This window comes from Mustelus asterias, chromosome 5 (genome assembly GCF_964213995.1).
Source record: "Mustelus asterias chromosome 5, sMusAst1.hap1.1, whole genome shotgun sequence".
Taxonomy (NCBI): domain Eukaryota; kingdom Metazoa; phylum Chordata; class Chondrichthyes; order Carcharhiniformes; family Triakidae; genus Mustelus; species Mustelus asterias.
The window spans coordinates 141,452,807-141,469,785 of NC_135805.1; the positions used below are offsets into that span (position 1 = coordinate 141,452,807).

At 45.3% G+C, this 16,979-nt stretch overlaps 1 protein-coding gene across 1 annotated transcript in view; it reads right to left on the minus strand.

Annotated features, from left to right (window-relative positions):
- The window catches only part of LOC144494026 (pecanex-like protein 2), a 209,129-nt gene extending 193,092 nt beyond the window's left edge, over nucleotides 1–16,037 (minus strand). Inside the window, exon 1 of the mRNA XM_078213600.1 lies at nucleotides 15,798–16,037. Within this exon, the coding sequence (XP_078069726.1) occupies nucleotides 15,798–15,950 (153 nt within the window). The 5' untranslated portion in view covers nucleotides 15,951–16,037. The remainder of the gene's footprint in view (nucleotides 1–15,797) is intronic.
- Between the last annotated feature and the right edge of the window lie 942 nt (nucleotides 16,038–16,979).

Below are 16,979 nucleotides of genomic sequence, written 5' to 3' on the forward strand. Positions count from 1 at the left end.
ACCACAACCAAATCTGAATGAATACCTACAACCCCCACGAAGTTCCCACTGGGGCCAGCCTCCTGGCACAGGTTAGCACGCCAACCTGTGCCAAGGGGCAGTCATGATGTGGAGATGCCGGCGTTGCACTGGGGTGAACACGGTAAGAAGTCTCACAACACCAGGTTAAAGTCCAACAGGTTTATTTGGTAGCAAATACCATAAGCTTTCGGAGCACTGCTCCTTCGTCAGATGGAGTGGAAATGTGCTCTCAAACAGTGCAAACAGACAAAATCAAGTTGCAGAATACTGATTAGAATGCGAATCCTACAGCCAGCCAGGTCTTAAATGTACAGACAATGTGGGTGGAGGGAACATTAAACACAGGTTAAAGAAATGTGTATTGTCTCCAGACAGAACAGCTAGTGAGATTCTACAAGCCCAGGAGGCAAGCTGTGGGGGTTACTGATAATGTGACATAAATCCAACATCCCGGTTTAGGCCGTCCTCATGTGTGCGGAACTTGGCTATCAGTTTCTGCTCAGCGACTCTGCGCTGTCGTGAAGGCCGCCTTGGAGAACGCTTACCTGAAGATCCAAGGCTGAATGCCCGTGACTGCTGAAGTGCTCCCCCACAGGAAGAGAACAGTCTTGCCTGGTGATTGTCGAGCGGTGTTCATTCATCCAGACAATACACATTTCTTTAACCTGTGTTTAATGTTCCCTCCACCCACATTGTCTGTACCTTTAAGACCTGGCTGGCTGTAGGATTCGCATTCTAATCAGTATTCTGCAACTTGATTTTGTCTGTTTGCACTGTTTGAGAGCACATTTCCACTCCATCTGACGAAGGAGCAGTGCTCTGAAAGCTTATGGTATTTGCGACCAAATAAACCTGTTGGACTTTAACCTGGTGTTGTGAGACCTCTTACCAAGGGGCAGTGCCAGGGCATTGTCAGGTTACTGCCTGGCCATGTCCCTCTCCCCCAGGGCTGTACTCACCTTTATGCTTCACGGAGACCCCCACGGCAGGTTCCTGTCAAGGTGAACCTGCAGCAGTCACGCTGGCACCTGCTGAATATCCAGTGATGGGGAAGTTCCAGAAAGAGTGCTCACTAATAACATGCTAATATATTAAAAGAGCTTTCAGTAGTCCCATGGCGTGCTTCACACCACTCTGCCCACAAGGGGCCTGGAAGATCGGAACTCGGAAACACGCCAGTGCAAATCATCAGGCTTTTCGGATTTTGAGGGCATATTGCCATTCTTGCAGACAGAGACTGCAAGTTCAAAATCACCCCCTTAATTACTACCTCAAGTTTTACAGTACACAATACACTATATTCAGTACAGATGTTGGAACAAGCTGTATATGTCTCCTGCTTCCTACTAATGGTGCTCCAGGGGCAGTAGTTTCTCAATGGGCACAATGTTCCTTTTGTATTTCTGCAGGTGTAAATCTATTTCTTACACCATGTATTTTCCACATAAACACTTAAGCACATTTCTCCTGAGCCTGTGATAAGCTATGTTCTGTAGCCATCTTTGGCATCTCAGGCATGTTTCAAATAAATCTGCCATCTTACACTTTTTGTCCTCAAGGCTGTGTATAAATCAGGTATTTAATTCCTACTACTAGCATTTTTAGGACAAACTGCCTTTTAAGCTAGCTTGCTGAAAAAGTTGAATTGGAATACACATTTCACTAGTAAGGCATTCCAGCACCAATCCCACTCTGAAATTGCACATTCTCCTCGTGTCTGCATGGGTTTCCTCCGGGTGCTCCGGTTTCCTCCCACAGTCCAAAGATGTGCGGGTTAGGTTGATTGGCCATGTTAAAATTGCCCCTTAGTGTCCTGAGATGCGTAGGTTAGAGGGATTAGTGGGTAAAATAGGTAGGGATATGGGAGTAGGATCTGGGTGGGATTGTGGTCGGTGCAGACTCGATGGGCCGAATGGCCTCTTTCTGTACTGTAGGGTTTCTATGATTTCTAAATATTCTCATTAACGTGATACTTGTGATGAAGCGGCTGAATGAAACCGAACTCTCAAAGCTTGCTTAAAAATTAATTTGATGCACATCTTGCATAAATACTGGAAAGAAAATACCACATGCAATGTTCCGATTTTATATCTTAATTATCATGCTACTTTGAATACTTTTTCATGCAAATAAACTGGCAAGGAGTGTGTTATGCAATTTGGTCACCTGTCCTAATATCTCATATACCTCGGTGTCAAATTTTGCCTGATTTATGTCTCGAGATGGAGAAAGGGGATCTGTGATTCCTACCCATTTGAAAAATAGTCCTTCAACCAATAACGTTTGAGAATCCTACTGTACTATAGCGCAGAATCAAGCTTTTAATCCTTCAACTTTATGGTGATTACTTTTTCTACGGATCACTCCATGTCTAATTCTAATCTCCTGCTCACTCTCCACAGCCTTTAACATTCTCCTGTTAAAAGAATTTATGCACACTTCTTGAAGAACAGAAATTCTAGGCTCCTGTTCCTTCTGCCACATACTTTTACTACTTTGTTTACTGAGTACCGTGAAGTTGATGCTTCCTAGAAGGCAGTTCCTTGGGTTTTTCATTCAATTAAATATAAAATGATCTCCTAACCACCACAGTTCAATCTCTTTGGGCAAGTTGTAACCAGAGGATAATGCTGAAAGGTAATCGGCAGAAGAACCAGAGGACAGATCGAGCCGTACTATTTATGCAGCAAGATGCTATGGTCTGGAATGCATTGAGAAATGGCAGTGGAAACAGATTCAATGATAACTTCCAAAAGGGAGAAGGAAAAATCTGCAAGGCAATGCGGAATAGCAAGGGAGTGGGACTAGCTCTACAAAAGAGCTAGCGCAGGAGTTTTTCTTTATTCCAAGCATCTACTTCCTCCTCCGCCAATAAGTGTCCTGCAGTTGTAGTTTGATCGGAGTCATTTCTAGCTCCATCTCCAAGAGTCAATAACTGTTCTCCTAATCTTGATATTGATCTGAAATACCCTTAGATGCACTCACAATCCCAAGTGACCTTTCTTTGCCAAGAGAGCTCACCTCTGCTCCATCTCACACCATCTCATCAAGCTATCCTTCCTCTTGACTTCATTCTATCAACTTTTTTTAGTTAGCTGTCAGTTAATTCACCTTGTTTTGTCTTTTCTACAGCTTTAATTCTTTTTGGTGATTCCTCTCTATGTTCAATGCTCCTAGTTTTTTAAACTTCTGATTCTCGTTCTCAGCTCTTAATCCACTTGTCACAAGTTCCATTAGCATGCCCACCTTGATTTTCAGCACTTTGCAAAAAAATTCCAGTCAAACTATATTTTTCGCCAGCTTAACACTCAGTCACTGAACACATCGGAGCTCTTCCTTAAACCACTGCATTTCTTTTCTGAATAACTTGCTCCTTGTCGACAGAGAATCATTCTTTAGTCCATTGCTCTGCTTTTGCAATCCATTGTTTATCTGTTTGCGTTTCTTCCAAGGTGAAACCATCATTCCCTTTTAACAACATATCTTTTTATTACACAATTCTCCTGAATTGTTAGCTTGTTCAACAGTTCTATTCTCTCTTTTGGTTTGTCCATTGCAAAGTCTTCCCCAGCACCCTGGAATACCTGACAGTTTCTGCTTCTCTGCAAAGTTTCTCAAGCTCATTTGTGTTTTCCACCTGATTGGTAATTCAATCGTTCAATTGGATTTCTAGAAAATTCCCAAAAATGGTTCTGGTAAATGATATTTCTGTTCTGACTTCTGCTTCAAAAGTATGGTGACTCTTGCAGTAGATGATACAGTATGTCCTACATGAGCACCATGGATCAAATCTTTGATGCATTTCACTCTTATTGACTCTTATTAACAATTCAGTTCCATCACCAAACTAATAGCATCAATTATATGGGATTTCCTTGGCCCTTCGGGTTCCATGCAATAAACTCTGTTGCTGAGTTTCATGTGTGCTTCTTTTTCTCTCAACTCTTTTTACCTTTTATCAACATCTTCATGCTCTGACTCCTAATTCCTTTACCGCTTGCTGGTGAATGTTGCACTGTTTTTTACTAGCCCGGATAGGTTTCTAGCCACTCCACTCGTTTTCATGGTGCTTGTTTCTAGTTTTAATATAGCTGGGCTGCTTCTCATTAGATTATGGGTCACAAACTTGTATCTAATTTCCATTTGTTGTAGTTCTTGGTGAAGTTTATCCAAAGTTTTTTTTCTTCACTCTTACTACTTTTTCTTTTCTGTGGCTTGTCTTATTTTTAGACCGATTACATCTTTATCATTTGTTTGCATTTCACTGCCAAAACTTCCAAGGAACTTCTCATTACAGCACAAAGACGAGCACAACTGAATCGTGTTACCTTCAGCTCTTTAATTAGTCAGTAAGGGACTTCCGTTGCCCTCTTTTTGGGTTCTCTCTATACCCCTATTCTCCGGGATCTTCTAGTACTTCCTCCTCTCTGGGGTTTCTCAGCGCTCCCCCTTTCTCCAAGGTCTTCCACTGCACCACCCTCTCCGGGGTCTTCCAATACTTCCCCTCTCTGGGGTTTCTCAGCACTCCCCCTTTCACCAGGTTCTTCTAGTGTGCCACCCTCAGGGTTTCCCAGGACCCTGCACCTTCTCTGGGGCCTTTTACTGTCTACTCTGAGTCTGGCGTTGCCTCTTTCTTGCGGGCTTTTACCCCATAAGCTCCAGCATTACCTCTTACTTGAGGCCTTAATTTACTCTACTGAGATCTTGTGTTGCTTATGGACCCTCTTTATAGAATTTCCCTCTATCTGGGGTGTTCTTTGATTTTCCTGTTTCTTGTTCCTTTTTGTGACTGTTTCATTAAATATTGTACCATGTTAAATGCATTACCTCTTTAAATGCATTACTGCTTTAAGACCATATAGTTTCCCCCCCCCCCCCCCCCCCGCCCGCCCACAGGCTGCTGTTGCTCAGGCCATTGGCTTCCTTTTTGGAGGTGGCATTTTGCAACAACATCTCAATGTAAGTACAGAATGTCTCTGGCTGCTGTAGTTAAGGCCTTTCTTCCCCCAAAACTGCTTACTTATGCGTTCCAACCATTTTGTTTTAAACTTTGGCTTATTCTCTTGTTTGAAACAGCTTCCAGAACGTATCTGCTGGAAATCCCTCTGTTCATGGCTCTTTACCCAAACTCCCTGCAAGTTCTGTTCAGATTAGGGAGCTGCAATAGTTCTCTGAGGCCCCTCTTCCCCTTTTACTCTTCTTACGTCTGAATCTGTTCAACTGAGCCAACATCATCATCTTCAAAAAAACCTTCTTCCCAGATTGCCAGGGCGGCACAGTGGTTAGCACTGCTGCCTCACAGCTCCAGGGACCCAGGTTCAATTCTGGCCTTGGGTGACTGTCTGTGTAGAGTTTATACATTCTCCCCATGTCTGCATGGGATTCCTCCGGGTGCTCTGGTTTCCTCCCACAGTCCAAAGATGTGCGGGTTAGGCTGACTGGCCATGTTAAATTGCCCCTTAGTGTCAGGGGATTAGCAGGGTAAACATGTGGGGTTATGGGGATAGGGCCTGGATGGGACAGGTGTTGGTGCAGGTTCGGTAGGCTGAATGGCCTCCTTCTGCACTGTAGGGATTCTATAATTTCACCTTTATAAATCTGAAACACAGCTCTCTTCTAGCTGGGCACATATTCTCTTTACTTTAAACTCCTGTCCTTTTCACTTTTTATTCAAGTTTCACTTCTCTTGCTCCTGAGGCTGAACTCTCCATTTTCTTATATCTTCCCAAATCTCGCCTCGGTTGCCCCACTGGGTTCTTTACTTCAACTGCCCCTCAGTGTCTGGCACTAGCTCAACAACTATCAGATCTGCCCAAAGGGTATTTCTCCCCTCCAACTTCAATATTAAACCAGATGCCCACAGGTAGGCCATTCCATTGATTTCCATCTCGTTGCCAGTGCTATACAGTGTGTGTGTGGCTGGCGTCCGGAACTATCAGGAGAGACTTCCGTTGTTGGAACAAGGAATGTATTTATTGAATAAAGCTTAGGTACAGGAGGTTTATGCGGCACAAAAGCTGCCTTGGGGCAGAGCCCCAGTTCTGCATGCTTACTCCATGCTTCCAGAAGATTCTGCCCGAGAGAGGACTCCACCCTCTGGTGTGAACAGTCACTCTTAGCTTCCATTGGTCCCTCAAGTCAGGTAACCTCTATTGCTGTACTGTCTTAAAGAGACACACACCACATCACAACACTCTGGGATAAAAATTATCAGGCCCTGGAGATTTATCTGCCTTCAATCCAATAATTTCTCCCAAAACCATTTCTATACTAATGTTGATTTCCTTCAGTTTCTCACTAAAACTGGTTTTTCTCAGTAAAACTGGTGTTTCTCAGAACTTCAATTCACATTCAGGTACAGTGGGTACTCCCCAGAGGATCTTCCTTGGTCCTCTGATGTTCTTGCAGTACATAAATGGCATAGGAGATGAAATCAATCCTGAAACCAAAATAAAACTCTTTGCAGACAACTGCCTCATGTACGGACCCATTCATGGGCAAGAAAACCAAATATCGATGCAGAAGGACTTAAAATGTTCTGAGAGAATGGTACCATAGATGGCAAATATCTTTCAACCTGTCAAAATGCCACATCATGAATGCAACAAGTTGATGAAAGCCTAGGACCTTCCCATACGGTATGATGGGAAGTACTTCAGTCAAGCAAAACCTGTATCTTGGGAGTCACCTATCAAGTGACATGACAAGCGTATAATATATAAACCATGCTTGAAATGATGCAAACAAAATGCTGGGACTTTTAAGGAGAAATCTTGCCAAATGTGACAAAACAGTCAAAATTGGTACATACAAGATTTTGATACATCCCACACTGGAATACACAGCAATGGTATGGGACCCCTACCAAGCCCACCTTGTAAACAAACTGAAAATGGTTCAAAAACATGCAGCACAATTCATCTTCAACAACTGTGCTGGAACATCCAGTGTTAAGTATACGCTGCACTCCCTGAAATGGCCTATATTGCAACAACAAAGACAGCTGAGTAAGCTAAAACTGTTCTGCAAAGGAGCTCATCAGTTATTATTGATATTCCACCATATGTTAAGCAAACAGTCAGTTACAGGGGGCAAAATTGCAACCAGTTTGTGCCTCTCTAATGTCACACACAAATATACAGCTTCATAGCAAATACTATAAGAGACTGAAATAACATCCCCCAGAAATAACTAATCAAACCACTTCATGGGCATGAGAATGTGTATAAAGTAGATTGAGAAGAGGAAAGGGTTAAAATTGGGATGCGTAACTAGGAATCAGTTGAGGGATAAACTGGTTATGGAAAGGGCCTGAGGCGAGGGGGACAAGGCTCACCGAAACTAATGATCACGTTAAAGAAACTGCTAATAGGTAATGTGGGCATCGTAGCTCGAAGTCAGACTACCTCTGGACAATGACGTTTTACTTTAATGTCTGGATACTATTCTGAGATTCTGGTAACTCACTACAATTAGCATAAGAAAACATTATTAGAAAAATTAGAACTAAAGGACTGACAATCACTGGACCTGATAATGCAAGGGGAACTTGCAGATATTTTAACCATAATCTTCCAAAGTTCTCTAAATTCAGGAATTATCCCTTCGCATTGGAAAATTGCAAATGTAACTCTACTGTTGGAAAGTTACTAGTATTTATAGGTAAGGCCAAAATGACTGAGCACTTAGAGAAATCTGAAGTAATTAGGGAGAGCCAACATGGATTTGTAAAGGATAGGTCACGTGTAATGAACTTAACTGAATTTTCTGAGGAAGTAACTCATGTCGTAGACAAGGGAATATCTACAAACATAATTTATATGGGCTTCCAGAAGGCAATCAGGTTCCACATACAAGATTGTTAGCAAAAGTTAAAGCCCATGAAACTAAAGGCAAATTATTGAATTGGTTAAGAGATTGATTAGACAGTAGAAGACAAAGCGTTGGGATAATGGTAATATAATCAAATTAGAAAGAAACGACCAGTCGTCACCCACAAGGATCTGTGATGGGGCCTCAACTAGTCACTATATTTAATGACCTAATGAAGAACTGTATATTTAAATTTGCCAATGACAAAGGTTGCTGGCATAGTAAACAACATGGACGGGAACATAAAATTACAAAGAGACATTGATAGATTGAGCGAGTGAGGCAAAACTGCGGCTGATGAAATACAATGCAAGTAGTCTGAGGTCATCCAATTTGGAACAAATTGACATTTTTTAAATAACTAAAGAACAATAATATAAAAGCGCAAACAAGATTAGACCCTGGTTAGATCACACTTGGAGCACTGCATATAGTTGTGGACACTGCACTTAGAAGCAGCGTAGATTCAACAACAACTTATATTTATATAGTGCCTTTAACATAATGATATGTCCCAAGGCACATCATAGGAGCATCTTAAAACAAAGTATGACACTGAGCTACTTAAAGCAATAATTTAGGTTAGATGACCAAAACTTGGTCAAAGAGATGGGTTTTAAGAGGTGTCTTAAAGGAGGAAACTGAGGTTGAGAAGCAAAGAGATGTAGGAAGGCTACTCCAGAGCTTAGGGACTACGCAGAATTAGAGGAGCTCAGGTCAAGGTTTTTTTAAGGAGCAGGATGATGAAAGCAGATTTAAAGGTGGACAACATCTGAAGAGAGAACCATTTACAATGTTGACTAACATGGTGACCAGGAGGGGAAGCGAGGTGGGTCAGCAGTTTAGTGGAAATAGATTCAAGGGAACAGGAAGTGGATCTCATGGAGCTCAGAGAGGGCATGAGGGAAGAAAGGAGAGAAAACAGAAAAATGCAATCTCCAGGGCTAGGGCAAAGAGGAGAGCATTAAAGGAAGCTTGGACAGGTGATCGAATGGACGTAGCAGAGGCAACTGATGGATTCTCTCAATCTTAGTCCATGAGCTTCTCACTTGTTGTTGGACACGAGGATGGAGAGAGCAGAAAAGAGGTGTTTAAGGCAATGGTCTACAGTACAAAAAAGAAGCCGAGAACCATCTTTGCATTCCAGATTATCCTAGAATAGTGAAAGCAACTTCAGCAGGTGGGAGGAGGACCCAGTAATGTTTCAAGTGGTCCAACCAGATCTTGCTGTCCAAGCCAGTTGTGCGTCATATTCTTTCAAGTCTGCATCCCTCGAACCTAAGTGAACAAGATGAGCGCTGTATCAGAATGTTACCAGGGCTGTAAGGCTTAGAATCGGAGAGATTACAAAGACTAGGCTTTTATTCCCTGAACTAAAAAAGGTTAAGTGGTTATTGAGTTTTATAGGATATTGAATAGAATTGTTAGAACAAACTAGAGAAACTCCTTCCAATGGTGCGGAAGTCCAAAACAGAGAGGAAAAAGCCTTAAAATCAGAGCCAGGTCATTCAGGAGAGAAGATAGGAAATACTTCTTCATGCAATATGTGGTAGAAATGTGCAACACTCAACAACAACTTACATTTTTGAATACACATTTAACATAATAATATGCCCTAGTACTTTACTGGACAGTTGTGGAAATAAATTGAACACTGAGTTGCACAGGAGAGAATGGTCCAAATGGCCAAAAGCTTAGTTAAAGAGATGGTTTTAAAGAAGGACTTAAAAGAGGATAGAGAAGTAGAAAGGTGGAGAAATGTAGGGAAGGAATTCCAGAGCTTGGGACCGAGGCAGCTGAAGCTCAAGACCGCTGATGGTGGAGCGATTAAAATTAGGAATGCTCAAGAGGCCAGAATTATGGTAACGCAGGTATCTCAAAGGAGTGAGAGGCTGGAAGAGACTACAGAGATACGGAGTGACACAACATGTTTTGAAAACAAGGATGAGAATTTTTAAAACATAACATTGCGTGATATGGAGCCAACACAGGTCAGAGAGCATGAGTGACGGGGCAGCAGGACTTGATGCAAGTTAAAACATAGAATAGAATACCTATGGTCAGAAGGAGGCCATTCGGCCCATCGAGTCTGCACCAACAACAATCCCACCTAGGCCTATCCCCGTAACCCCACATATTTATCCTACTAATCTCCCTCACATCCTCCTAAGAAGCAATTTAGCATGGCCAATCAACCCAACTTCAAATCTTTGGACTGTAGGAGGAAACCGGAGCACCTGGAGAAAACCCACACAGACACGGGGGAGAATGTGCAAACTCCACATAGACAATGACCCAAGCTGGGAATCGAACCCAGGTCCTTGGCACTGAGGCAGCAGTGCTAACCACTGTGCCACCCCACCTAGCTCCCCCTTCACATGGGCAGCAGAGTTTTGATGGCCAGATTATTGTTGGGGTGGGGGGAGGGGGGTGGCGGGGGGAAGGATGTGACACTAACATTATAAACAGATCGGCTTAATCTCAGATAGTTGCAAGGGAGAGATATAGAGGTGGAAGTAGACTGTCTTAGTAATGGTCCAGAAATAATAGAAAGCTCATGCCAGAGTCAAATATAACACTAGGCTACAAAAAGGTGTGGTTAAGCCTCAGGCCTCAGTTGTCAGGCAGAAGGATGGGGTTTGTGGCAAGGAAAAGCCAGAAAAACATACAAAACGCTAGCTCAATTAATAATGTTAAATCTGAGATTAATAGATTTTGAAAGTAAAGGGTACTAAAGGACATGCAGCCATGTAGGATTGATGGAATTAGGATACATAATGTGGTCATTGCGCTCATTACATCACATTAAAAAATGATGAATCAGCTGTCTAATTCCATATGCCTTTGATTCATATCACTTCACATAGCAATAGTGTAAGAAGCTCAGATTTAAAATTGACAACTAACTAATCTAGCATCAGTCTTTACTTGGGAAGAGTTTTCCAACTTTTTAACCACTGTTTGCAAGAAATGTATCCTAAATTCACCCGACTTGTTCCAGGAATGGTGGGACCTTCATGTGAAGAGAGTTTGGGCAAACTGGGTCTGTATTCTCTAGGGTTTCGAAGAATGAGAGCTGATCACACTGATACCTATAAAAGGAATGGACACAGTAGATGCAGGTAAAATGTTTCCTTTGATTGGGGAGTCTAGAACCAGGGCACACAATTTTAAAGTAAGGGGGAATGCCACTTAGGACAGAGTTGAGGAGTATTTTCTTTTACAGAGGGCTGTGAATCTTTGAATTTTCTATCCCAGAGAGATGTGGAAGCTCAGCCATTGTGTATGTTTAAAGCAGAGATTGATAGGTTTCTGATGGAACAATAACAAAGCATTATGGGGATAGTGGGTGTAAAAGACATTGAAGTGTCCAATCAGCCACGATCGCATTCAATGGCTGAGCAGACTTAACAGGCAGAATGGCCTACTTCTGTTCCTATGTTCATTTTCGAAAGGTCTTGCTCTAATTTTTACACTATGCCCCCTAATCATGGACTCTTCAACCAGTGGGACTAGTTTCCTTCTATCAACCCTATCTGCCCCCTTAATATCTTGAAAACTTCGATCAATGACCCCTTAACCTTCTACATTCCAGTGAATGGCCTGGTTCTGATTTTAAGGTTTTTCTCCTTGTTCCGGACTCCCACACTACTGGGGATAAATGCAACACCAACATTATAAATAGATCGGCTTACTGTCAGATAGTTGCCAGGGAGGGATATGGAGGTGAAAGTAAGAGAGTCTTAGAAGCAGTTCAGAGAAGGATTACTGGACTAATGCCAGGAATGGGCAGGTTGTCTGATGAGGAAAGAGTTGGAAAGGCTAGGTTTATATCCACTGGAGCTCAGAAAAATAACAGGCATTTTGACCAGAACCTTTAAGATCCTGAGGGGTCAATGTGGAGAGGATTTTTCTTCTTGTCAGAGAATCTAGAACTTGGGATCACTGTTTTAAAATAAGAGGTCGCTCATTTAAGACAGAGATAAGGAGAATTATTCTCTCTCCGAGGGCCGTGAGTCTCTGGAACTGTCTTTCTCAAAAGGCAGTGGAAGCAGAGACTTTGAATATTTGCAAGGTGGATAGATTCTTGATTAACAAAAGGGGTGAAAGGTTATCGGGCGGTAGACAGGAATGTGGAGTTGAGGTTAAAATCAGGTCAGTTGTGATCTTATTAAATGGCAGAGCAGACTCGAAGGGGTGAGTGGTCTACTCCTGCTCCTAATTCACATGCACGGCCATATAATGTTTATTTTAAGATTTTTGAGCCATAAGGGAGTGAGGGGATATGGGAAAGTGGAGTAAAGGTCACAGTCAGATCAGCTATGACCTCATTGAATGGCAGAGGAACTCAAGAGGCCAAATAGTCTACTTACTCTTCCTATTTTACATTTTCTTATTTATAGCTTTCAGATGCAATTTGGCCCACAGACATGCGGTGTGCAGGCTCACAGCATGTGAGCATGCCCTGGCACTCATGAACCAAACTCCTGACTGTGAACAAATAGCAAGGTCCAACTGCTTCAACGTGTTGGAACTTTGGGTCTGCTCAACAAATGGATGGAATCTATTGCACAAGACAAACAAAGAAGATGTCAACCCTTCAATTTGCAAGCTGGAATGTCAGTGCAGGATTGATAGACAACTTGCAGCTGGTCCATAACACAGACAAGGCAGCTGTGATCGGCTAAACATGGACATAGCTTCCCTGCAAGACACCAGGCTTGCCGAGAGTAGATTACCAAAAGAAAACAATTCCATGTTCATTTGGCAGGAGAAGAGTTCGGAGGAAACATGTGAGCAATAAGACTTTGCTGTATAGAACTCACTACGCTCCAAGCTAGAAACCCCACAAATAGTTCAGAATATGTTCGCTCCATTTGCCTTTCAACACAAACTGGGGCAATTAACCTCATGAGCATCCTTGCTCCAATGGCATGTCCCACTAGAGATGAAAGGCCAATTTAATGAGGAGCTTGACATTGATCTCAGCAGAATCTCAGACCATCTTCATCTACTGGGAGATTTCAACACAAGAATGGGCATGGTCATGTGGTATGACCCTCCTGCCTTGGACATCATGGCCTGCGAAAGATAAATGAGAATAGAGGCTACTTGAGCTTTTCTGCTTTGCTTAACTAAGACTTTTAGAAAAATAACATGCCACAAGGTGTCCTTGAAACATCCAAGATCAGGGCATTGGCACCAGCTGGGTCAGATCATCACTAGACATGACTCTCTGAACACTATTCTCAACATACGTAGCTACCACAGTGTTGACAGATTACTCCCTAGTATGTACCAGGGATAAGATAGAACCGTCAAAGATTTTTCATTCTTCTAACTTCCCAGATAGAATGCAGAAGTGAAAGAAACATACTTTGAGATACCGTCTACAATACTACACTCAACGGATGGGAAGCAAGAGCAAAGAAATGGTGGCTGGTTCAAGGCTAAAATCATTGTGATGGTACCTATTACTGAAAAGCCAAGCAATCCAATCTCATCAATTGCAAAAGAGATCTGAGAGTGAAGACTCTGAATGCACAGAGTCCAATAGAATGCGAGGCAGTACATTAATGACTACTGGTTACAACTTTGTCAGAAACATCCAGATGTCCTTTGACATAGGGAATGCTTGGAAAAGGCAACAGATTCATCAATAAAGGAAACCACTCTACTGAAATCAAAGGCAGGAGAGGTCAGGGACTGCAATAAATAGAAACCCGAGTTCTAATCTGGGGGAAAGCACTGCCACCAAGAAAGCTCTAGATACCATAGGAAGCCTGTTTGTCTTGGCAGAACTGGATATTGAACACACGGTGGAGGAGCTTAGCAAAGCTACTGACTGATTTGTCATAGACAAAGCTCCAGGCACTGATGTTATACTGCCTGAACTCATCAAGCACTGAAAAGCGGCACTCCTGCAGCATTAGTACAATTTTTTCTGTCTCTGCTGGTAGGAGGGAGCAGTGTGGCAGGGCATACATGATACAGAGGCTATAAACCTAGACAAGAACAAGGGCGACGACAGCAATGGCAACGACGATTGAAATATCTCTGTTCTGAGCATTATGGGAAAAGCATTTGCTCGTCAGGCTGGCATGAAGCATGTATCTTCAGTCCCAGTTTAGTTTCAAAACTGGAAGATCTATAATTGACATGATTTTCTCAATCTGGCAGCTACAAAAGAAATGCTGTGAACAAAGGAGGCCACAATATAATGGCTTAATCGATTTCACCAAGGCACTTGATCACGTGAGCAAGGCAGTCTATTTAAGCTGGAGAAAACTGGCTGCCCTCCGAAGCTGTTTAGTGTTACCTCCTCTTTCCACGACATGATGGATAAAGTTAGCTATGGCAAGGCAACATTGGAATCATCCGAGATCCTCGGTGGGGTCAAACAGGGTCGTATCTGGCACCAGAAACAAAAAATGCTGGAAAATCTCTGGGTCATCCAGACTTGAAATGTTGGCTCTATTCTCTCTCCACAGATGCTGTCAGACCTGCTGAGATTTTCCAACATTCTCTGTTTCAGATTCCAGCATCTGAAGTATTTTGCTTGTATCTGGCACTGACACTCTTTGATATAATCGTCTCTTTGCTGCTGTCATCTGCCTTCAGGTTACCTACAGAGGGGATTTCCATCCCAGAATTGATGGAAAGTTGTTCAGCCTTGCTCGTCTGAAATCCAAGATAAAGGTGTATTGAGACCTTATCAGAAGAATTGTTCTAAACTGATGATGATGCACCAGCAGATAAAGGCTCAGCAGTTTTTATTTTCGCTGTCTCAGACAGGTCTTCGGTTTCTCTTGGCAGGACAAGATCACCAACTCAGAGGCCCTAAGGCATGCTAATTCTATCAGCATACACTCACTGCTAAGCCATCATCAGTGCTGGCCACATCCAATAGGTAGATCAGGTGCATGCCATCTGAACTGGCATCTGGGTCACAAACTCCTGGGCATCCATTCCTCTGCTACAAGGATACCTACAAGTGAGACATGAGGATGGTGAACATTGAAGTTGGTAACTGGGAGACAATCGCTGATGGCCATGACCTCAGGAGCTGATCGTTTAGAAGTGCACTGGAAGAAGTGAGCAGAAATGAAATGCGCAGCTGGCTGAAAAGACCAGCCAGAGAAAATGGAAGCCAGTGAATTATGCACATTCTCAGCCCACTGTCTTCCTCTGCAGCAAATCCAGCAGATATTCCCATGCAACTGTGGGACTCCTGAGCCGTACTAGACTATACCAGACAGTTGACCACGTCTTACAAAACAGAAGGTTGCTATGACATGTCTAGCTGTAGCACGGCTTATATCCCCTTATATTCAACTCCTTTGTATATAAAGGCCAAGATTCCACAGAGCAGGCATGGGCACAGTGAATAGAACACAATGGTAAGAGCTGAATGGTACCACCAACTCCTCACAACTACTTCAGCTGCCGCCCAAATAGCGACCCCTTCCCCATGGCCGCACTTCTCCACCGTACCCATCTGCCCTCACCTTGCCCAAAACACCAGTCATGCCCCTCCTCCCTGGCCCCACATCCTCATCTCTAACCCTTGGCTGTGCCGCTCCACCTCCAGCTCACTCTGTCTCCAGCCATGCCAACACAGCCTCCCAATCTTGCCCCCATCACTTCCAGCTCTGCCACCAACAACTCTCACCCCAACTCCCACAACACCACTAGCCTCGTCTCTCCATTGAGACCTTCCCTCTACATCCAGGCCCTGCCCTAAACTCTTGACCTGCCCCCACCCCACCTTGAGCCTCCCCCGCCACCACTCCAGTACCATCTCCAGCCCTGACCCTACACTGGGCCCACCGTTACCCACCCCCTAGTCCCGGCACCCACACCTATCCCGGCCCCATCGCGAGCCCAGCCCTCCCCTCACTCACCAGGTGTAAGACGAAGGGCGCTCCGAGCAGGCCTATCCACAGGTACAGGTGGAAGGTGTTGGAGAAGCCGCTCTGCTGAGGCTCCAGGAAGCAGCCGCCGGTCAGCGCGGCCCAGACCCCGCGCCGGAGTAGGCGGACCAACTGCCAGCCCATCGCGAGACCCCCCTCAGCCCCGCGAGACCCCCCCTCAGCCCCGCGAGACCCCCCCTCAGCCCCGCGCGCCGCGAGACCCCCCTCAGCCCCGCGAGACCCCCCTCAGCCCCGCGAGACCCCCCTCAGCCCCGCGCGCCGCCGCGAGACCCCCCCTCAGCCCCGCGCGCCGCCGCGAGACCCCCCTCTCAGCCCCGTTCGCCGCCGCCGCGAGACCCCCCCCTTCAGCCCCACGCACCACCGCGAGACCCCCCTCTCAGCCCCGCGAGACTCCCCCTCAGCCCCGTTCGCCGCCGCCGCCGCCGCCGCGAGACCCCCCTCAGCCCCGCGCGCCGCCGCCACGAGACACCCCTCAGTCCCGCGCGCCGCCGCCACGAGACCCCCCCTCAGCCCCGGACGCGCACCGCCGCCATCTTCCTCAGCGGCCTTCCCGGCATCCTCCAGGCCGGAGCTGGACGGGTCACTCCAGGTCAAACCTTATCCCCGCCCCCAGAGGCGGCGCGAGAGCGGGAGGGGTGGACAGTGGGCCCCCCTCCCGGTCTGAGGGGAGCACTGTGTATCCCCCCCCCCTCCCAGTCCGAGGGGAGCACTGTGTATCCCCCCCCTCCCAGTCTGAGGGGAGCACTGTGTATCCCCCCCCTCCCAGTCTGAGGGGAGCACAGTGTATCCCCACCCTCCCAGTCTGAGGAGAGCACTGTGTATCCCCCCCCCCTGCCAGTCTGAGGGAAGCACTGTGTATCCCCCCCCCTCCCAGTCTGAGGGAAGCACAGTGTATCCCCCCCCTCCCAGTCTGAGGGAAGCACAGTGTATCCCCCCCCCTCCCAGTCTGAGGGAAGCACAGTGTATCCCCCCCCTCCCAGTCTGAGGGAAGCACAGTGTATCCCCCCCCTCCCAGTCTGAGGGGAGCACTGTGTATCCCCCCCCTCCCAGTCTGAGGAGAGCACTGTGTATCCCCCCCCCTGCCAGTCTGAGGGGAGCACAGTGTATCCCCCCCCCCTCCCAGTCTGAGGGGAGCACAGTGTATCCCCCCCC